Here is a 17283-nt window from a genome sequence, read left to right as displayed (position 1 = left end):
ACCTGGGGACATTAGAAAATTGTGCCTTTGGTCATGTTGTTTGCTTGGCAAACATCTCAGCAAACACATGGCTAGGCATGGGCCAATATGAGATTCTGACGTTATGATAACCTTAGATAAAAATATTACAGTTGAACGGTATCACGCTAATGGGATTAATGCTCTAAAATATGTTGTTTTTAAATGTCTGGGTAAAATAAAACAACATTTTTACCCATTGAGCACAATATATATATATATATATATATATATATATATATATATATATATATATATATATATATATATATATATATATACATATTGATTTATTTATTTTAAGAAACATTTAAAATATTTTGGAACAGTGGCTTTTGATTTGGTTTCCTTTTCAGCTAGATATACTGTTGCCCTAAAAAAAAAAAAAAAAAAAAAAAACGTGTCAATTAAAAAACAAATATATACCATAGGAAAGATATAACAAGGTTTTGGCGGTTTTAAAACCTTGACTTTTCCAAACTGTTGTAAACCTTGAAAACAGTTACCGTCCCATGCCTACCCATGGCAGATTCAGGTATTGTGGTGCTTTATATACACTACCCAATATTTTGTGCCGACAAAAATCCTAGTTCCCAACCAGACAAAGAATGTATTGATTACTGCCCTAATGGTCACTCCTCGAAGGTGGGAAAGGAGACATTTCATCTTGTTGCCACAGTGCCTGGATCACCAGTCAAGAACTGGATGCTTCAGCATTAAAGCCTGGCTTGCTCCAGGTGCAGGTTAAATACTCAGCTGATTACAATCAGCTACACCTCTAAGGAGCTGCACTTGCCAACTTATAGGCATTCATTGACACTTTTTCTTACTATTCAGAGCGATCGATCATCTGGCAATTCTCCCATTATATTGTGCCGAAGAAACACCTCTGTTCCCTCATTCAGGGAACGAGGGTTACAAAACCGAGACATTTTTCCCTTATTTCTAATCCTCATAAATAAGTTAGTGAATCTGGGAATTAGGGCTGCAGGATTAATCGAAAAAAGATCACAATCTCAATTCGACCGCACACGCGATCCTAATTCAGCTTTTTCTAGGATTCAGCCAATTATATTTTCAAGGTCAGGAGAGAAGAAAAGGCAGCTGCAGAAGTCTTCACAGCAACATTGACACCTTCAAATGGCATAAAAAGTGTCACATACTGTATTTATAAAGTACAATTCATCCAAAATGTCATTTCTGTGTTCATGTAATGATGTATTCACGGTCGCGAAATCGCACGTGAGCTGACACACTGTTTATTTTCTGCCGAGAATGCGCGCTTGCATGCAAATGACGCTTACTTTAGTAAACACAACCTACATATGCTGTAAATAACAGGTAATGAAGTTGTAAATAACATTCAGTTTGTTGCACAGAGCGATCGTTTGAGGGCTGTGCGGGAGGTTTGATTTGCATGTGTTTTTTTTCTCACAGAAACAGCAGCCATGAGATGCACTAGGAAGTGAAAGTAAAACCTGTGCGCACATCATTTAAATGATCATATGGCATTTTAGAGTTATGATTACGACAAGCATTTAATATGTATTTTCTTTCATGGCGAACACAAAGAGTTGTGCATGAAAATAAATGTTTACCGTGTCAATATAACAACCCTAGCCTATATAATGGAAATATAATGGTCTAATAATGTTGTCAATGACAGATGACAAGCACATGTCTGAAATATAATAATTCAATTTTATAATTATGAATAGTTGTATTCTAAAGTCATCATTTTACTGTGAATTAACAAACAGGACACACTGAAAGTCTGTTCAAGTCCACCATAATACAATATTTTGCATTTTAAGCAACAGCTACACATAGGCCTGCTATTAATGTTGTTTACCATATGTTTGAGAATTAACAATAATAATAGGCTAATTATATTAACCTTTATTTTACATTTACAGAATCGTGAGGAAGAATTGTGATCTTGATTTTAAGCAAAAAAAATGTGATTCACATTTATGCCAGAATTGTGCAGCCCTACTGGGTATTCAAAAATGATCACGGTTATGTATTGACCTAAAAACTGCATAAACTATATACATATAAACAAAGACTATTGAATATGTCACACATTGTACATTAAAGAAATACATCTGATACACATCACTCCTATAGTTTTGACTAAGGAAAAGTAAAACAGTCAATATGGTGGCCCCACCTTCTAGTACAGTAGCCAATAATCGATCGCTATGGACAGACGATTCTCTGGGAAAGAGACTCGTACCAGATGTGCATTTTTACAATGGTTTCTACAGTTATTATGAACCCTCTGGGGTCTCCAAATGCACTGGAATCTCACTGAATATTTGCTTCATGAGAAAGATATTCATATAAAGATTGAAATCTTTTAAATAAACCAACTACACCAAGGACTGGCATCTTCGGTCTTGAAGGGATGGTGTCCTGCAGAGATTAGCTCTAACATGAATCAAATACACCTGAACAAGCTAATCAGTCTCTTCAAGATCAATTGAAAACTACAGGCAGTTGTGTTTGATTAGGGATGGAAATACACTTTGTAGGAAACCAGCCCTTTATGACCAAAGTGGCCCATCCCTGGTGCAGTTGGTTCATTTGAAGGTAGATAATTCAATGGCTTACGTACCTACAAGTGCTTAAGTTGAGGTACACTTCTCGGTCAAAATCTGTCTCTTGTTTATCACTAGAACTGCTAGAATTTATAATTGTACTGTTTCATTCAGAGAGTAAGAATATGTGAGCTAATTTGATTTTCTGCTGATAGACTGGAACAACTTATGTCTTGCTAATTCTTTTCGTATTAAAAGTGTTTAATACTGTGTTGCAGCACAGTACTGCAACACAGTTCAACTAATAAACTGCTGTCTCTATAATGACAATACTATGTATACTACCTACCTTGTCACATAGCTAATGCTGTCAACAGGTTAAAAATACCTCCAGGCAATAACATACAGGAAATTTAGACTACCCTGGAGTAATCTGAGGTTAAGCACTACCTCAAAAGCACAATGGTGATCCATCATCAGTTTGAACCAGTTAACCTTTGGTTCCCGGCCCAGAGCTTTAACCACTAGGCTTTAACCACTAACACGTATTGTATGAATGCATGTTGCTTCGTCACGTAAATGCGCAACATGTGGTTTAAAGAGACAGGAATCTTCAAAACTGATACAAAGCAAGTTGTGCTCACCTGCAAAACCTGCCGCAGCAACCCCTAACCCCACTGCCATCAGAGCGCCACCCTGAAACACATATATAAAACCTTTCATCAGTCATATTACAAAGGACTAGCAGTTTCCGAAAAGTGCTTTAAGTGTTATCATATAATTATGTTGGCTAGACATGACACATAAGGTTTTTCCCACAGCAGACGATCAAAAATGCAAAAACATCCATAGACTACACTTTCAATGGAGAGCACGCAAGCTGACTCTTTTGTTTTTTCAATAACGCCATAACAAAATCCAAAAAAAATCTGTGACTCTTCTGTTGCTGATTAATTGAATCAATGAATGAGTCTTCATGAATCATTATAACATGACATAAGACAGGAATTCAAGATGCAAATATCAGTCAAACAAAAGTTCCAACCCTTCTTCAACACACCTATCTGTAGGTTTCAAACAAGCCCAAAGCACTCAATTAGTTTGGTTGGGTGTGTTTAATTAGGGTTAAAACTAAACTCTGCAGAGCCGCAACCCTCCAGGAAATGAGTTTGAGTGTTGATTTTATATATATATATATTTTTTTTTTTTCTGTATTTCTTAAGATATTATGTTTTACTAATAAAATGCAATTTAAATTAGCTATGTTTTAAAATCATTTATTTATTGATATTAAAATAAACAGGTAAATAATATTTTTTTAACTAATTCAATCTGAAAAACCGATTCAAAGTCTTTAAATCACTAGAAATAAGTGAAAAACTTATATTCATATCAAAAAGATATTCTGACTCTGACTGGCTATTGTCTCGACTCCCATTATAAGTATTTACTTTCAACTTTTCAGTTCAACTTTGGGCCACTCTAGCCAATAGCAGAACAGTAACAACTGGGGGGTTGGGATAAAGATAGTAAGGTCCATCTAATTGGTCAAATTTCAATAAGCAACCATTGCACAAGGCTTTGACACAAGGTTAAGTTTATGTTGTTAAAATATTCTTTTATGAATGTAACTACTTAGCGAATAGGTCTCAAACTCAATTCCTAGATTGCCGCAGCCCTGCACAGTTTTGCTCTAACATTAAACAAACACAGCTGATTAGGCTTGGGCGGTATTACAGTATTATGGTATACCGCGGGTATAAAAATAGCAACGTGTCTGTTTCAATACCGTTATACCGTCATAAAATATTCTTTATTTAATTCCTACAAAAACGTATGTGTGGTTGTCATCACAGGACAGTGGAGGAGAGAGAGAGAGAGGGAGGAGGAGAGAGGGAGAGGGGGAGGGGTAGAGGGAGAGGTGACGTGACGTGACGAGTTGCACTCCAAAGTGTCCAGCAGTTTGGCAGTATTTCCGGTTTCGACTGAACAGAAGGGGAGACGTGGTTAATATGAACGAGAGGTCTGCATTAGAGCTGAAGATCTTTACCCGAACCCGGCGAGACCCGAAAAAATCCAAATCCCTGCGTTAAAATCCATCCCTGCAAAGGTGAAACAAATGATGTAGAAGTAGTAAAAAAAGCGAATTTTGATGGAAGTCAAGCCAGTCACTAGTTTAGAAGGAAGAGTCATTCCAGCCAGGTATTTCGGTGGTTGCTCATACACTGCGTATTACGGTAGAGCCCTAAACCGCAGCTGACAGGTAAAAAGACGAGGCCACTCGCTACACTGAAACTGCTGTCATGGAAAATTAAATGGATGTTCCTGACTGGTAGAAGTTGAACAAACAATCCTACCCAAAACTTGCAAAATCAGCCAGATCAGAACTCTGCATCTCGGCCTGTGGCAGCAGGAAAGGGTGTTCAGTTCTGCTGGACGCACCATGAGTGCAAGACTGCGCTAAAGCCAGTGGATTTAATAATGTTCCTCCACAAACAAACACACGTAGCCTTATCTTGGTGAGTAAAGGGTTTTTAAATTATAAATAAATATTAATTAAACCATATAATCATAATGTAGACAGAGTATACAGGCTAATAGTGGCATTATTCTTTTAATATTCAGCTTCACCGCCGCCTTAATGCCAGATTGTGAAGAGAAGTGGCGAAACAAATCTTGCAGAGCCTTTATCCTAATTTCTTATTGCCAAAATACCCGTCATCATTTAGAGTTTGTTTTAATTTGATTTGTTAAGCAAGATTTCTTTTCATTGGTGTGTTGGCCAATTTAAAGGCTAAGTGTATTTCTTTGTTCCAACTTTCAAGTGGCATAGTCTTGGTTGGTTACGAATAATTTATGTTAAAACATATAAATGACGCACTCTTGAAAAAATGCATTAGAGCTGTGTGCATGAGCACATTTGAATAATGTCGGGCTGTAAACGGGTTCGGGCTTTATAAAGCTGTCAATCAAAATGTACCTGTCGGACTCGGGACCTATCGGGCCTAATTTTTTTGGCCCGATTACAGCTCTCTGCATTCCCGCTGCTGTTCCGCGGGAGCCGGCCAGATTTCTTACGGTGTGGGAGTAAATATGGAGGCGGTTTGACTACACCCAAGCCTACAGCTGATCCAACTAATGAAAGTGTTCATGACTCTTTTGAACACCTTGGTTATTTGGATCAGCTGTGTTTGATAAGGGTTGGAGCAAAACTGTGTAGAACTGAGGGCCTCCAGAAATTGAGTTTGAGACCTATGACTAAGAGCAGGGGTTTTCAGAGTGTAAGGCGCGCCTCCCCAGGGGGGCGCCAGAGCATGTCAGGGGGAGGCGCGGGAAAAAATATTATATAATAAAAATATAATTAAGTTTAATTAATATATGTATTTTTTATTATTTTAAACGTTTTAATTAAACAAAGCTAAAAAAATAATACGTCAAAAATAAGAAAACCTTTTTTACCCAGAAGGCCATAGTTATGAATTCGCTTCTGTTTGGCAAGCCCGCCAATACAGGTAAATGCCTGCTAATCATGCTGCTAATACAATGGATCGGTTTCTGAGATTTTCATTTAAAAATTTGATGAGGTCATTAAAAATAATGTGCATATTTTATAAAAAAATGATATTCTGGATTTATTATAAAATATTGAGAAGACTTTGCTAATAAAATCAAGATTTTAATTTCAATTATTTTTTTAAGTAAACCAGTGCAATTACTAGGTTTAAATCGAGAAACCAATTAAGCTAATAAAATTGAGGAAAGATGGCTTCACGTTCATTTTAAGAAAATTTACCCAATTATACGGCTTTGATTGAGATGTTTGTATTTGAATCTCAAAAATGGCAGTGATCAGACGACATTTTGAAGGAGCAGATCAACAGCGAGCATGTTAAAAGGTACAGTTTCTAATTTTTTATTGTCTTACATAGCCTAAGCTCTTTCAGGAAAGACACATGCTGCTCAAGCTTGTTTGGGAGACTAGTTTTTGCAGAGTGAGACACGGAAACAGAGTGTGCTTTCCCTTTTATCTGGTTTCTTCCCTTGTTTTGCTTACGAGGTCATTCCTAATTCCAAGGGCGTAGGTTTGCGCTTGACATTGGTGGGGACTGGGGACGAGTCACCCCTGCCAAGAATGAATACTGTTTATATATATATATATATATATATATATATATATATATATATATATATATATATATATATATATATATATATATATTTATTATTTTTTTTTTTAATATATATATATAAATATATATATTGCTATTTATTATTTAACTGCTATTAAAATGTATTATTAAGTAATTCTCTCTTCTTAAAATTTATTAAGTTAAATTAAATAGTCATGCGTGTAGCCAAGGGGGTCAGGTGGTTTGAAAGACCAAAAGTTGGATTATTATTATTATGTTTGAATTTATCTTATTATTCAAATGGACAAATTTTTACTGAGGAAGGTTGAATGCGCCGGCCAGTTCGTTATTTGCTTAAAGGCTTCAGTTTTTAATTTAAATCAAGTTTTAACAGATTTCCCCAAGAAAATTATGATAAAAAAATTGTATTTTAAAAATAAGTATATTTACATATTTAAAGAGTATAGATGCAAAAACCTCTGAATGCCATTTAATATTTTCTTCTAAAATTAGCAATTTTCTCCAACTCCTGTGTGTGGACTGCGTGATTTTACTTTTATAGTGAAAAATACGTTCTTTTCATTGCCTTTAAAGTGAAATAACTGAACATAAATATACAAGGCTGAGAAAAATGCTCATTTTACATGGCATTTAGAGGTTTTGGTATCTGTACTGTACTTCATTTCTTTATTCTAAGAATTTAAAGTCCTAATTTCTAGTTCAAATTATTTTTATTATTTATAAAACTGTAATAAAACCTACAGTTTAAATGTGTAAATAAAGCAATTTGACAAAATGGTAGGAAATAGTTTTGGTACATCAAAAAGTGTAGTTGTAATAACTATCCAACAAGATTATCCAGCTAAAATTTGTTCTTAATATGTCACTAAAATGTATTATTAATACCTCAATTGAACAGAAAATCAGGTGAATAACTGCAAAAAGGTTCAGTTTTTCAGAAAACAAATAACCCCTTTCAATAAGCTGGCTGCAGGCCTAAAAGTGTTATGTTAAAATAATGTTTATTAACTGATAAAGAGACAGTTTAATAAAGACTTTCGTTCATTTTTCTTACAAATTAAACATGTCTCATAGTATTATTAAAAGATGGAGCACAGGCTGTAGTTTTTCTGACAAATTGTTTCAACCAAAATTGGAGATGTTACTCTAAGAGATTAAGAGCACAAGCAGGGTCATATGTTTACATGTAGGTGTTTATTCTGCAGTTAGTTTTCAGGGAATATTGTTTACAGACTAGTCTGCTTTAACGTTAGACTGAACGTAAAAGCGGTGAAAACACTAGCATAACGGCATTATCATGATGGACTCATTCAGTAGCGAACCTGAGTTTATGTGACTTACACTTTTCGTTGGAAAAAGCTCTTTATGTCCACCTCTTCTTGCTACCTCCATCCTCACTTGTGCGAGGCACACACCTCACACATCGGGAAATTCCCCCGCGCAGTTGTTTTGGCGCTGTTTGTATCTGAAACTATGTTCTGAAAGCAGCCACTCACATGACAGCAGGGAAAGGCACAGCCAATCACAATGTTCAAATGTGTTTGGGGGCGGTGCGACTCGAGGAGAGAACGTGATTTAACCCTTTCGGCATGTTTAGGTTTATACTGACAGCGCGATGTTTTTAAGTGAATTAAATTATTGGTGGGGACATTTCGGTAGTTTGTGGATATTGGTGGGGACACGTCCACCCTAAATCTACGCCCCTGCCTAATTCAGCCTATACCATACTGCGTAAGTTGTCTCTCCACTCTGACCCATGCCCCTTACAAACCATACCATGTTTGCACCAGGTGTTTCAGCCGTTTTGACCCACTCCCCCTACACACCATTTATTAAACAACCTTTCATGATAACAGCATAAGATGAAGGACAAAGACAGAGTAGTCACACATAGGAAAGTTAAGCAATATAAATAATGCATATAAATCTGAAAGATGAATATAAATGAATTTCCATTACATGATGTACTGTAATTACCTGTGTTTATTTATAATATTGTATATAAATAGCTACTAATATTTGTTTGCTTGTTTTTTAGAGTAATAACAAAAATGTTTACAGTACTTTCCCACAAAAGAGCAGCAATTTATGGGTGCCATACAGCAGGTATTTTTTAGCATGTTATTTGTGTAGTAATATTATTAGGCAATATTACTAATCTCTATACTTTTGTTGCATTAGACCTCACATTAAATCAGGGATGAGACAAGAAAAGTCATCCTCTGTTGCTGGTGTACTTGTATGGAAAAGAGGAAGGGCTCATCCAGGAGTGCAATGTAAGTGTCTTAAACCGTTTTAGATATTTATGGTTTTCAAAAACCTGCATTTTATATTTTTGCACTTTTACAAAAAAAAAAAAAAATATATATATATATATATATATATATATATATATATATATATATATATATATATATATATATATATATATATATATATATATATATTAGGGATGTAACGGTATCAGAATGTCACGGTACGGTATTTATTGAATCATTTACAGGAAAAAACAAAACTTATGAAAATACTCCAAAAAAGTGCCAAAAGTGTCAATGACATACAAATTAGCCATCTATCTGTAAGCTTTGAAACAGGAACTTCAATTTTAATAACAAAAAAATATTAAACCATGTAAAAAAATAAAGTTTAAATTTAGTAGTGTTGAAAAATCACATTCAACATTTAATCACTCACTCACTTAGATAGAGATGGGTTTAAAGGAAAATTATCATATAAATATAATCTGGTAAAAGCTGGTATCTCTGGGCATTTACAATGTCCCCTGAAACAGAAAAAAACCCTCTCATTTGGGACTGAGGTTTCTAGGACAAGAGAGATATGACTTGGCCCAGGTTGACAGCAGTGGGTAACGTTGTGCATTGTCTTTCCCCCACTTGAGAGGACAAACCATGAGTGAGATAGAGATCTCATGTCTGCATCAATCTGAACAGTGTGCTGTGTTTCTGCAGTCACCATGACTGATTATTAGTCGTATTCCCCAACTTGCAGGCACGTGCACACACAGTGCTCAACCTGTGCAGTGCACATGCCCTTTTTAGTCTTTGATAGAATGTTCCCTTCCAAAATGATCAAAAGTGCCCCCGCAACGCGACATACCCTCCGTCCCCGCTTTACAGTACGCGTGCGACAACACAGCTGATAAGAACTCGCGCGACAACACCACTATTCAGGACGCGCGCGGCGACAACACCCACTTTAGAGTTTTACAGCTCTTTTTGATCCCCGCTTCTAGCAGCACACTCCATTTCCGCATTACTGGATCTGTAGCGACAACAGACCGCAAGGGATTATGGCCAAGCCTGGGCTTATGGGAATTGTAGTTTTCCGGTACCTCCCGTTCGCTTCATTCGCCTGAGCAAATTTTCTCAGAAGACCTATAGTTTTACCGAGTCATGCGACTACGGTAATATCGAAAAAAATTAATATTGCGGTATGACGGTATTTACAATACCGTTACATCCCTAATATATATATACATATATATATATATATATAAATATATAGCTCAAGTACTAGATTGTTGAACGCACTATTCCTTGTATAAATATGGTTTGTTTTTAAAAACTTATTTCTTTGTACAATAGTATACATTTTAAAAACACCCTGTTCATTATAAGTCAACATACTTTTGTACTTGTGTAATAGTATAAGTCAGCAACGTTTACTCAAACATTTTGAAGAATTACTGTTTACAGAGATACAAAGAAATTGTTAATTTCCTTAATGTATTTCCTTAATGTGTTTTAGAAAACCTTAAACATTTGATATTTCCAATTGCATAATTTCATAATAATAAACGGAATGTTTATTTTACAGTATGGTAATGCACAGAGAACTGCTGTCTGCCAAGGATGACCAACCATGAGGACTTCTTTGTCTTGGAGGATGAGTCATGGCTGGCTTGGAAAATCTAGAATTGGTGAACTGAATTTATACAAGTATTCCCCAATTTAAAATCACCCAAAAACAAACTTATACGTTTCTGACACAAATTCACTGTTTCAACCTTGTGGGAAAATTTTACTGCATTGATTGATTGTTGCTATTATTTTGAGATACAGCTTTTATTCTGTTTTTTTAAGTTGTGCAATTCTGTCAGAATTTGTCTAAAATGTAACTATTCCTCCAAAAGAAAGTTGACAGGACCTTTTCCATGACATGGATAAACGACTTTTTTCAGAGCTTAACATTGCTGTAAATTTTAAATAGATTTGTTTAGCAAATTGTACCATTTTGTTATAAATGAAACATATAATAAAATTATATTTGGCAAAAATGCATTGTGTATGTATTTCATTATAAATTATATATTTTACATGTTATGAATGAGTAAGTTTTATTGATAAATAAGAGTAAATTGTGTTTTATTTACTTAAATTATAAAAGCACATTCCACTAATAAAATTAAAATCCTCATGTAACACTCAAAAGATTAAGTAATTTTCATAAAAAAGTCATAAAGTCATACAAGTAAGTTTTGCGAGAAAAAAAATTAAGTTTTCAAACTACTTAAAAATAATATGTGCAACAGTGTTACTACTGTTTTTTAAGTAAATAACACATAAAATTTTTAACAGTGTTAAGCACCCCTGGTCTAGTGAATACTTGGCTAATCATCAAGATGTTATTACAATGTCCAGCTTGGCATGTTTGTCAAAACTGAGTTATTCAAATACTCTTATTCTGTGACAACCTATTTACATAATATACCTGTATTAAACCATTTCTTTTAAGTTGAGTATAAATTTGTAGCCAAGATAAGTGATATTTATGCTTAAATCCATGACAAAGTGATGGGTTGAAATATATATATTTCAATTCCGGAGAAAAACGGGAGTGTTGTTAGGTATGCTATGATGTGTTTAACAACCTGCTATATTTCTAATTTCCTAACAATTTACCTCCTATTATGGGCTAAAGTGTTTTGAGCTACCTTTCTTGCACACATTGATCAAGACAACAAGTATGTATCTTAAATAATACATAAATCAAGAAATAATAATACAATTATAATGTTTTATCAACATTTCTCAATATATAAATATTTATATATATATATATATATATATATATATATATATATATATATATATATATATATATATATATATATATAATAAACATATCATATTATTATATTAAAAGTACTGCAGATATTGCATTCATTTTCTTTCTGGCTTAGTCCCTTTATTAATCTGGGGTCATCACAAAGGAATGAACCGCCAACTTTGCCACAACCCATCACTACAACCCATCACTGGGAAAGATATTATACTACCAATATTATATATATTATTTTCTCATGTATAAAATATAATTGTCTTGTTTCCCAAAACATTTTTGTTAACTTATATGGAATAAAAAAAATAAAAAAAAACTTTTAAGATTAATCTATGGTGCTCAGAAGAACCTTCCATTGGGGGTTTTGAGCAAAAATTTGAGTGAATAATGCGTGTATAACTGTTTTCCATGTTACAACAATAGGCAACAGTTAATTATCAGTTTCGGTAAATGTTTTGTGAATGATGTAACATTCTCTGATATGGTTTTGTGTGTCGGATAAGGTTGCTTTTATTTGTTTATTTATTTAGATTTAGATTTTGTTTTTGCTTTGGTTGCTTTTATTGTTCAGATTAGTCAGTTCATTTGTGTAAAAGCGTCAGAAAATAAATAAAATGTAAATGTTTTGAGTTTGTGATGAAGGTCAATGCTATGATGAACAGAACAGAATGAAGTCTTACGACAAATGTTCAGCCATTTCATAACAACACAATATAAACTGCAGATTCTTCGGAGCGACATTTACTCACAAGGCGTCTGTCAATATCTGTCTCACTCTTCATGTTAGATTTTGGTGTATATTCAGCATATCTCATCAAGTCTCCGTCCAACGTAACGCCACTGGAGCTCGCCATGCTGTTGATGACGGACGCCGCTACGGAAATTCTAATGGGACAAACTTCATGCAGCTGAGGGTCTCACGCACTTCCAAAACAGACCCCACTCTTAAATTTAAAATACATTACAATATTAATAATGACAGTAAACCATCCAATAAACTACTTATACTTATGTTAAACGATTTTAAAATTATGTTACGCTTTATGTTTTGGGTTTCGCGGGGAATCCCACATAGAGACTTGGCATAGCTTACAGCCATAAGCAGCTGAGCCACTGCGATCAGCTGCTGTAGTTTATGTAAAGGCCAACAGACACGCTACAGAACATACTAGAACTTCAATGAATCATTATAAACATCCACGTCGTAATGCCGTAGAACGCGGGGGATATAGAAGACATACAATAAATCAAAGAAACAACATGACGGACAGCGGGCAAACAAATAATAATGAATGTCCGAACAGCTCTCCTGGTACATCAAACCCACAAAATCAGCCAGAACAGTAAGTATAGATGCTTTTAATCAGCTTTAGAAATTATTTATTTGACCGTTTATTTGACAATTAACGTATGGATAAAAATTATTATGGTTAAAAAAAGCGTACGCTGCATTTAAAACGCATTCTTTTTAAAATATATTTATTTAAATGTGTCATAATTTCAATGTGTTATTATTTGACTATCAGTTTTAAGCTAGTATTTGTATTTTTATTGCTTCGACTCATAATATAACATATAAAAAACAACCAAATTAGTTTCACTTTCGTTTCTGTCTAAACATTAACGTTACAGGAAGTGAAACTTGCTTAGGCTTAATGTTTACCAACTGTGTTATGAATTGCGCTCGCGTGTTTGGACGTATTCTTCTTAAAATCGTTATAAACAGGAATCGTTAAAGAGAAGATTATTACAATAATAAAAATGCAACTAGAACGGATAGTCGATCACCCCCAGAACGCTACCTTAGCTATTTATTCTTTCTAACGCATTCAAATATACTAATTATATCATTTACAAAAAATAACCCAATAAATATATTATAAAATTAATCATAAAACAATTAAATATTTATTTTGTTAGTTTGTGTGTGTGTGTATATATATATATATATATATATATATATATATATATATATATATATATAGAGAGAGAGAGAGAGAGAGAGAGAGAGAGAGAGAGAGAGAGAGAGACCATTTGACCATTTGGGGTGATGTAAACTAAAATAATGGTCCCAACGTTTTTATATTTTTAATTTCCAAAGCTTCTGAGATTCCAAAAGAGCCACATATTAATAATTAAAATACATTGTGTGTTATATGCCATGCCAATAATATGCTTTATACGTTTGTAAAAGCAATATATTAAAATACCCTTTAAAAATTATATATATATATATATATATATATATATATATATATATATATATATATATATATATATTAGTACTATATTATATGTAGTACTGTTTTAGTGAACTTGAACAAGTATACTAAAAAACATGTACACTATACACAATACACTAACATGTCTTACGTCAAAACAAACTTTTTTTTGCATGCAATTTATCATCAATAATCTTTGCTCAGTGACTCAGTGGTAAGCACTGTCACTTCACAGCAAGAAGGTCGCTGTTTTTGAGTCCCAGTGGGCCAGCTGGCCTTTCTGTATGGAGTTTGCATGTTCTCCCTGTGTTGGCATGGGTTTCCTCTGGGTGCTCTGGTTTCACCCACAGTTAAAAGACATGCGCTATAGGTGAATTGGTAAACAAATCTGGTAGTAATGTTTGATTGTGTGTTAATGTGAGAGTGTATGGGTGTTTCCCAGTACTGGGTTGCAGCTGAATGGGCATCCGCTGCGTAAAAAATATGCTGGAATAGTTTGTGGTTAATTCTATTCTGGTGACCCCTGATAAATAAGGGACTAAGCCGTAGGAAAGTGAATGAATGTATGAATAACCTTTGCTCAACACTAATTATTAACAATTTTAATTTTTTAAAAAACGAATTATTCTGTTAATCAAGGTGGCATTTATTAAATGTTAAAAAGTTTTTATATTGTTAAATATTTATAAAATTTTAAATAGTGACTTTCTTATTGTAGTTTTAAATGAAATTATTACTCCAGTCAGTATTGCTTTTATTACCATTATAATTTATAATAATAACTACAACAATAATTATAATTAATATTAGAGAGATTTCTAAAGGACCATGTGACCAAACACTGGATATATAGTAGCTATTTCAGATGATAATTATAGTGCATGCTCTCGTCTTCAGTAAATTATTTAGAATTATGTTTCCCATTTAATTCAAATAAATATTTAAATAAAAGAAAAAACACTTAAAAAAAAACAAATGTGGGGACGGTGTCACGGTGAAAAAGTGATGTCACCGGTGTTGCGTCTTAAAACCGGTATCACCGTCAACACCGTCTATCGTGGCAAGCCTATATATATATATATATATATATATATATATATATATATATATATATATATATATATATATATATATATATATACCAGAATAAGGTACTCCTACGTCTGTCAATAATACACAAATGCAGCAGGAAACGAGTATCCGCTGATGTCAAGAGGAAGGCTAGAGAGTGCCTTTTTTCTTGCGCTCCTCTCCATCACACGATAGACTACCTGTCTTCAAGGCAACATTTCTAAGGGTGCTTTCACACCTACACTTTTGTTTCGGAACGTATCTCGTTTGCCCAGTTAGCGCGGTTCGATTGGCATATGTGAACAGGGCAATCGCGCTCTGTTCCGCGCCAAAGTAATCGCTCCGAGATCGCTTAAATGAGGTGGTCTCGGCTCGATTGAAACGAACCCTGGAGCGGTTCGATTGTAGTGAGAAAGAGATCAGATCTGGGCGCGGTTGTATCACTGTGTTTTATGGATATGTAATAGGCATATACGGCTATATGAAGAGAGAATTATGAGTGGGGTGGGAAGTGTCGCGAGTCTCCGGATGCCCGCAAACGAGTGATGATCTCCCGGTAATCTCGCGTCTCCCTCCAGGTCCTCAAATAGGCATCGTCGCGCACCCTTCTCACCCCTCCCCACCGCGTCTCTCCTCACGTCGCGCGCGCGCACCCTGTCAATCACCACCAAACCGCCACCTCTCCTGACAGCTTAGCGGGACGCTGCAAAATAAACCCTGACACTCTGACCAATGTGAGGAGAGTTTACTTGCACGTGACTTGTTTTAGCTCTTTTGGTCCGATTAGAAACTTTGCAGTGTGAAAGCGAACCGCTCCAAGAGCAAAGAGCAACAATGTAACAATTGTAATCTCTGTTTCGGAACAACTGAATCGATTCACAGGTGTCCTTTGTAAGTTTATTGTTTAAATTGTTTTTTACAAATAGCTGTGTAGCCTATCTAAAGATTTATTTATGTGGTTGCTCCTATTATTTATAGCCTAAAACCTCCTGTTAATACTTGTTGTTGTTTATTTATTATAAGGGAACATAAAGGGCACAAGTTGTTATGAAGAAAAATAAACGGTTTTGCTTTTTCACAACAAAAAATAAATAAGCTATTATTATTATAATTATTACAGTGAAATAATTAATTAAACATTACAGGGCAAAGCGAGCTTGTGTCGCGGACTCGGTGACACTGCCGCTCCGCCCGCTCTGATCATACAGGTTTGGTTTTTAGCAGCAGTGTGGAGCGCCCTCCAATCTTTTTGTGACAAGCTAAAAGTCGTTTATCTAACTAACTTGATCTTACTTATCAAACAAAACATTGATTCACTAGCTTTTCTTAATGGTATTACTGTAGTAGAATATAGCCTAAGGTGGATATATCATTTATGTATGTTTATGTCACATAAAAAAAAACATTGTTTCTGTAACCACAGTAATATTTTGACATTTTGGTAAAGGGGATAGGGATTTTTTTGTGTCCATGTCACATGTGGTTTGTTTATTCAGTGTTCACCACTGTATTATTTTATATTAAGCATTATGCTGTTGCCATAATGTATTTCTGTTTCTGATAATTTAATTTATTAGTGGCCAACATATTTCTTACAACATTTTCCATTTTTACCACATGATTCAATTTATATTGTGTCATCATGCAACCCTTTTGGGGTAATTTTTAATGGCTTGGTGTTTTTGATATGCTTGGTGTTTTGAATTTATAATGACATCGGCATTATTTGGGGTGTGTGTATTGTGTCACCATCAAATATGACGGGGATAGAGGGGGAGTTCCACAGAGTTGTTTGTGGAAAAATTTTGATTTTACGTAAGAAAACATGACTTACATCCAACCTTGGTTTAGATGCATTGCTGGCACATGAGACAGCTGATAAGTTCTTAACACTGGAGCCTCAACCGGAAACCAAATGTACCTAATTCATGCCTTTTCCCACACAGTGCTGGTGGATTTACCAAGATACCACCAAATGAATCAAGACGGAGCAAATTGCTGAGTAGTAAGTCATGACACAACTGTTGTTGCATTTTCCATCTTCATCTGATCCAGATGTATCTCTAATTGTTACCATCAGGTGTAATTTCAGCATGTGTGAATGTAAAGGGAAGACAGATTTCCTTTGTTGTTGATGTTGTTGTTGTTGTTAATGTAGCTAAATATTATCTTTAGGTTGGAATACACGCAACCTCT

At 34.6% G+C, this 17283-nt stretch overlaps 2 protein-coding genes across 12 annotated transcripts in view; one reads left to right on the top strand and one right to left on the bottom strand.

Annotated features, from left to right (window-relative positions):
- Nucleotides 1–12669, bottom strand: part of dnajc15 (DnaJ (Hsp40) homolog, subfamily C, member 15) — a 77897-nt gene extending 65228 nt beyond the window's left edge. For 5 of the 6 annotated variants that reach the window (XR_015498809.1, XR_015498810.1, XM_087266316.1 and 2 more), the window contains exons 1-2: nt 12544–12657; nt 3206–3257 (exon numbers count right to left, since the gene is read on the bottom strand). Coding sequence is in view for 4 of the 6 variants with exons in the window: in XM_087266316.1 (XP_087122442.1) it covers nt 3206–3257; nt 12544–12648 (157 nt within the window). In the remaining 2 variants the exon portion in view is untranslated. 6 annotated transcript variants of the gene reach the window in all.
- Nucleotides 12670–12865: 196 nt separating this feature from the next.
- epsti1 (epithelial stromal interaction 1) overlaps nt 12866–17283 on the top strand; it is a 54939-nt gene continuing 50521 nt past the window's right edge. For all 6 annotated transcript variants that reach the window (XR_015499294.1, XR_015499293.1, XR_015499295.1 and 3 more), the window contains exons 1-2: nt 12866–13137; nt 17034–17092. Coding sequence is in view for 1 of the 6 variants with exons in the window: in XM_087267663.1 (XP_087123789.1) it covers nt 12974–13137; nt 17034–17092 (223 nt within the window). In the remaining 5 variants the exon portion in view is untranslated. The remainder of the gene's footprint in view (nt 13138–17033; nt 17093–17283) is intronic.

Source organism: Danio rerio, chromosome 9 (genome assembly GCF_052040795.2).
Source record: "Danio rerio strain M-AB ecotype USA chromosome 9, GRCz13ab, whole genome shotgun sequence".
Taxonomy (NCBI): Eukaryota; Metazoa; Chordata; class Actinopteri; order Cypriniformes; family Danionidae; genus Danio; species Danio rerio.
This window is presented reverse-complemented; position numbering and strand designations above follow the sequence as displayed.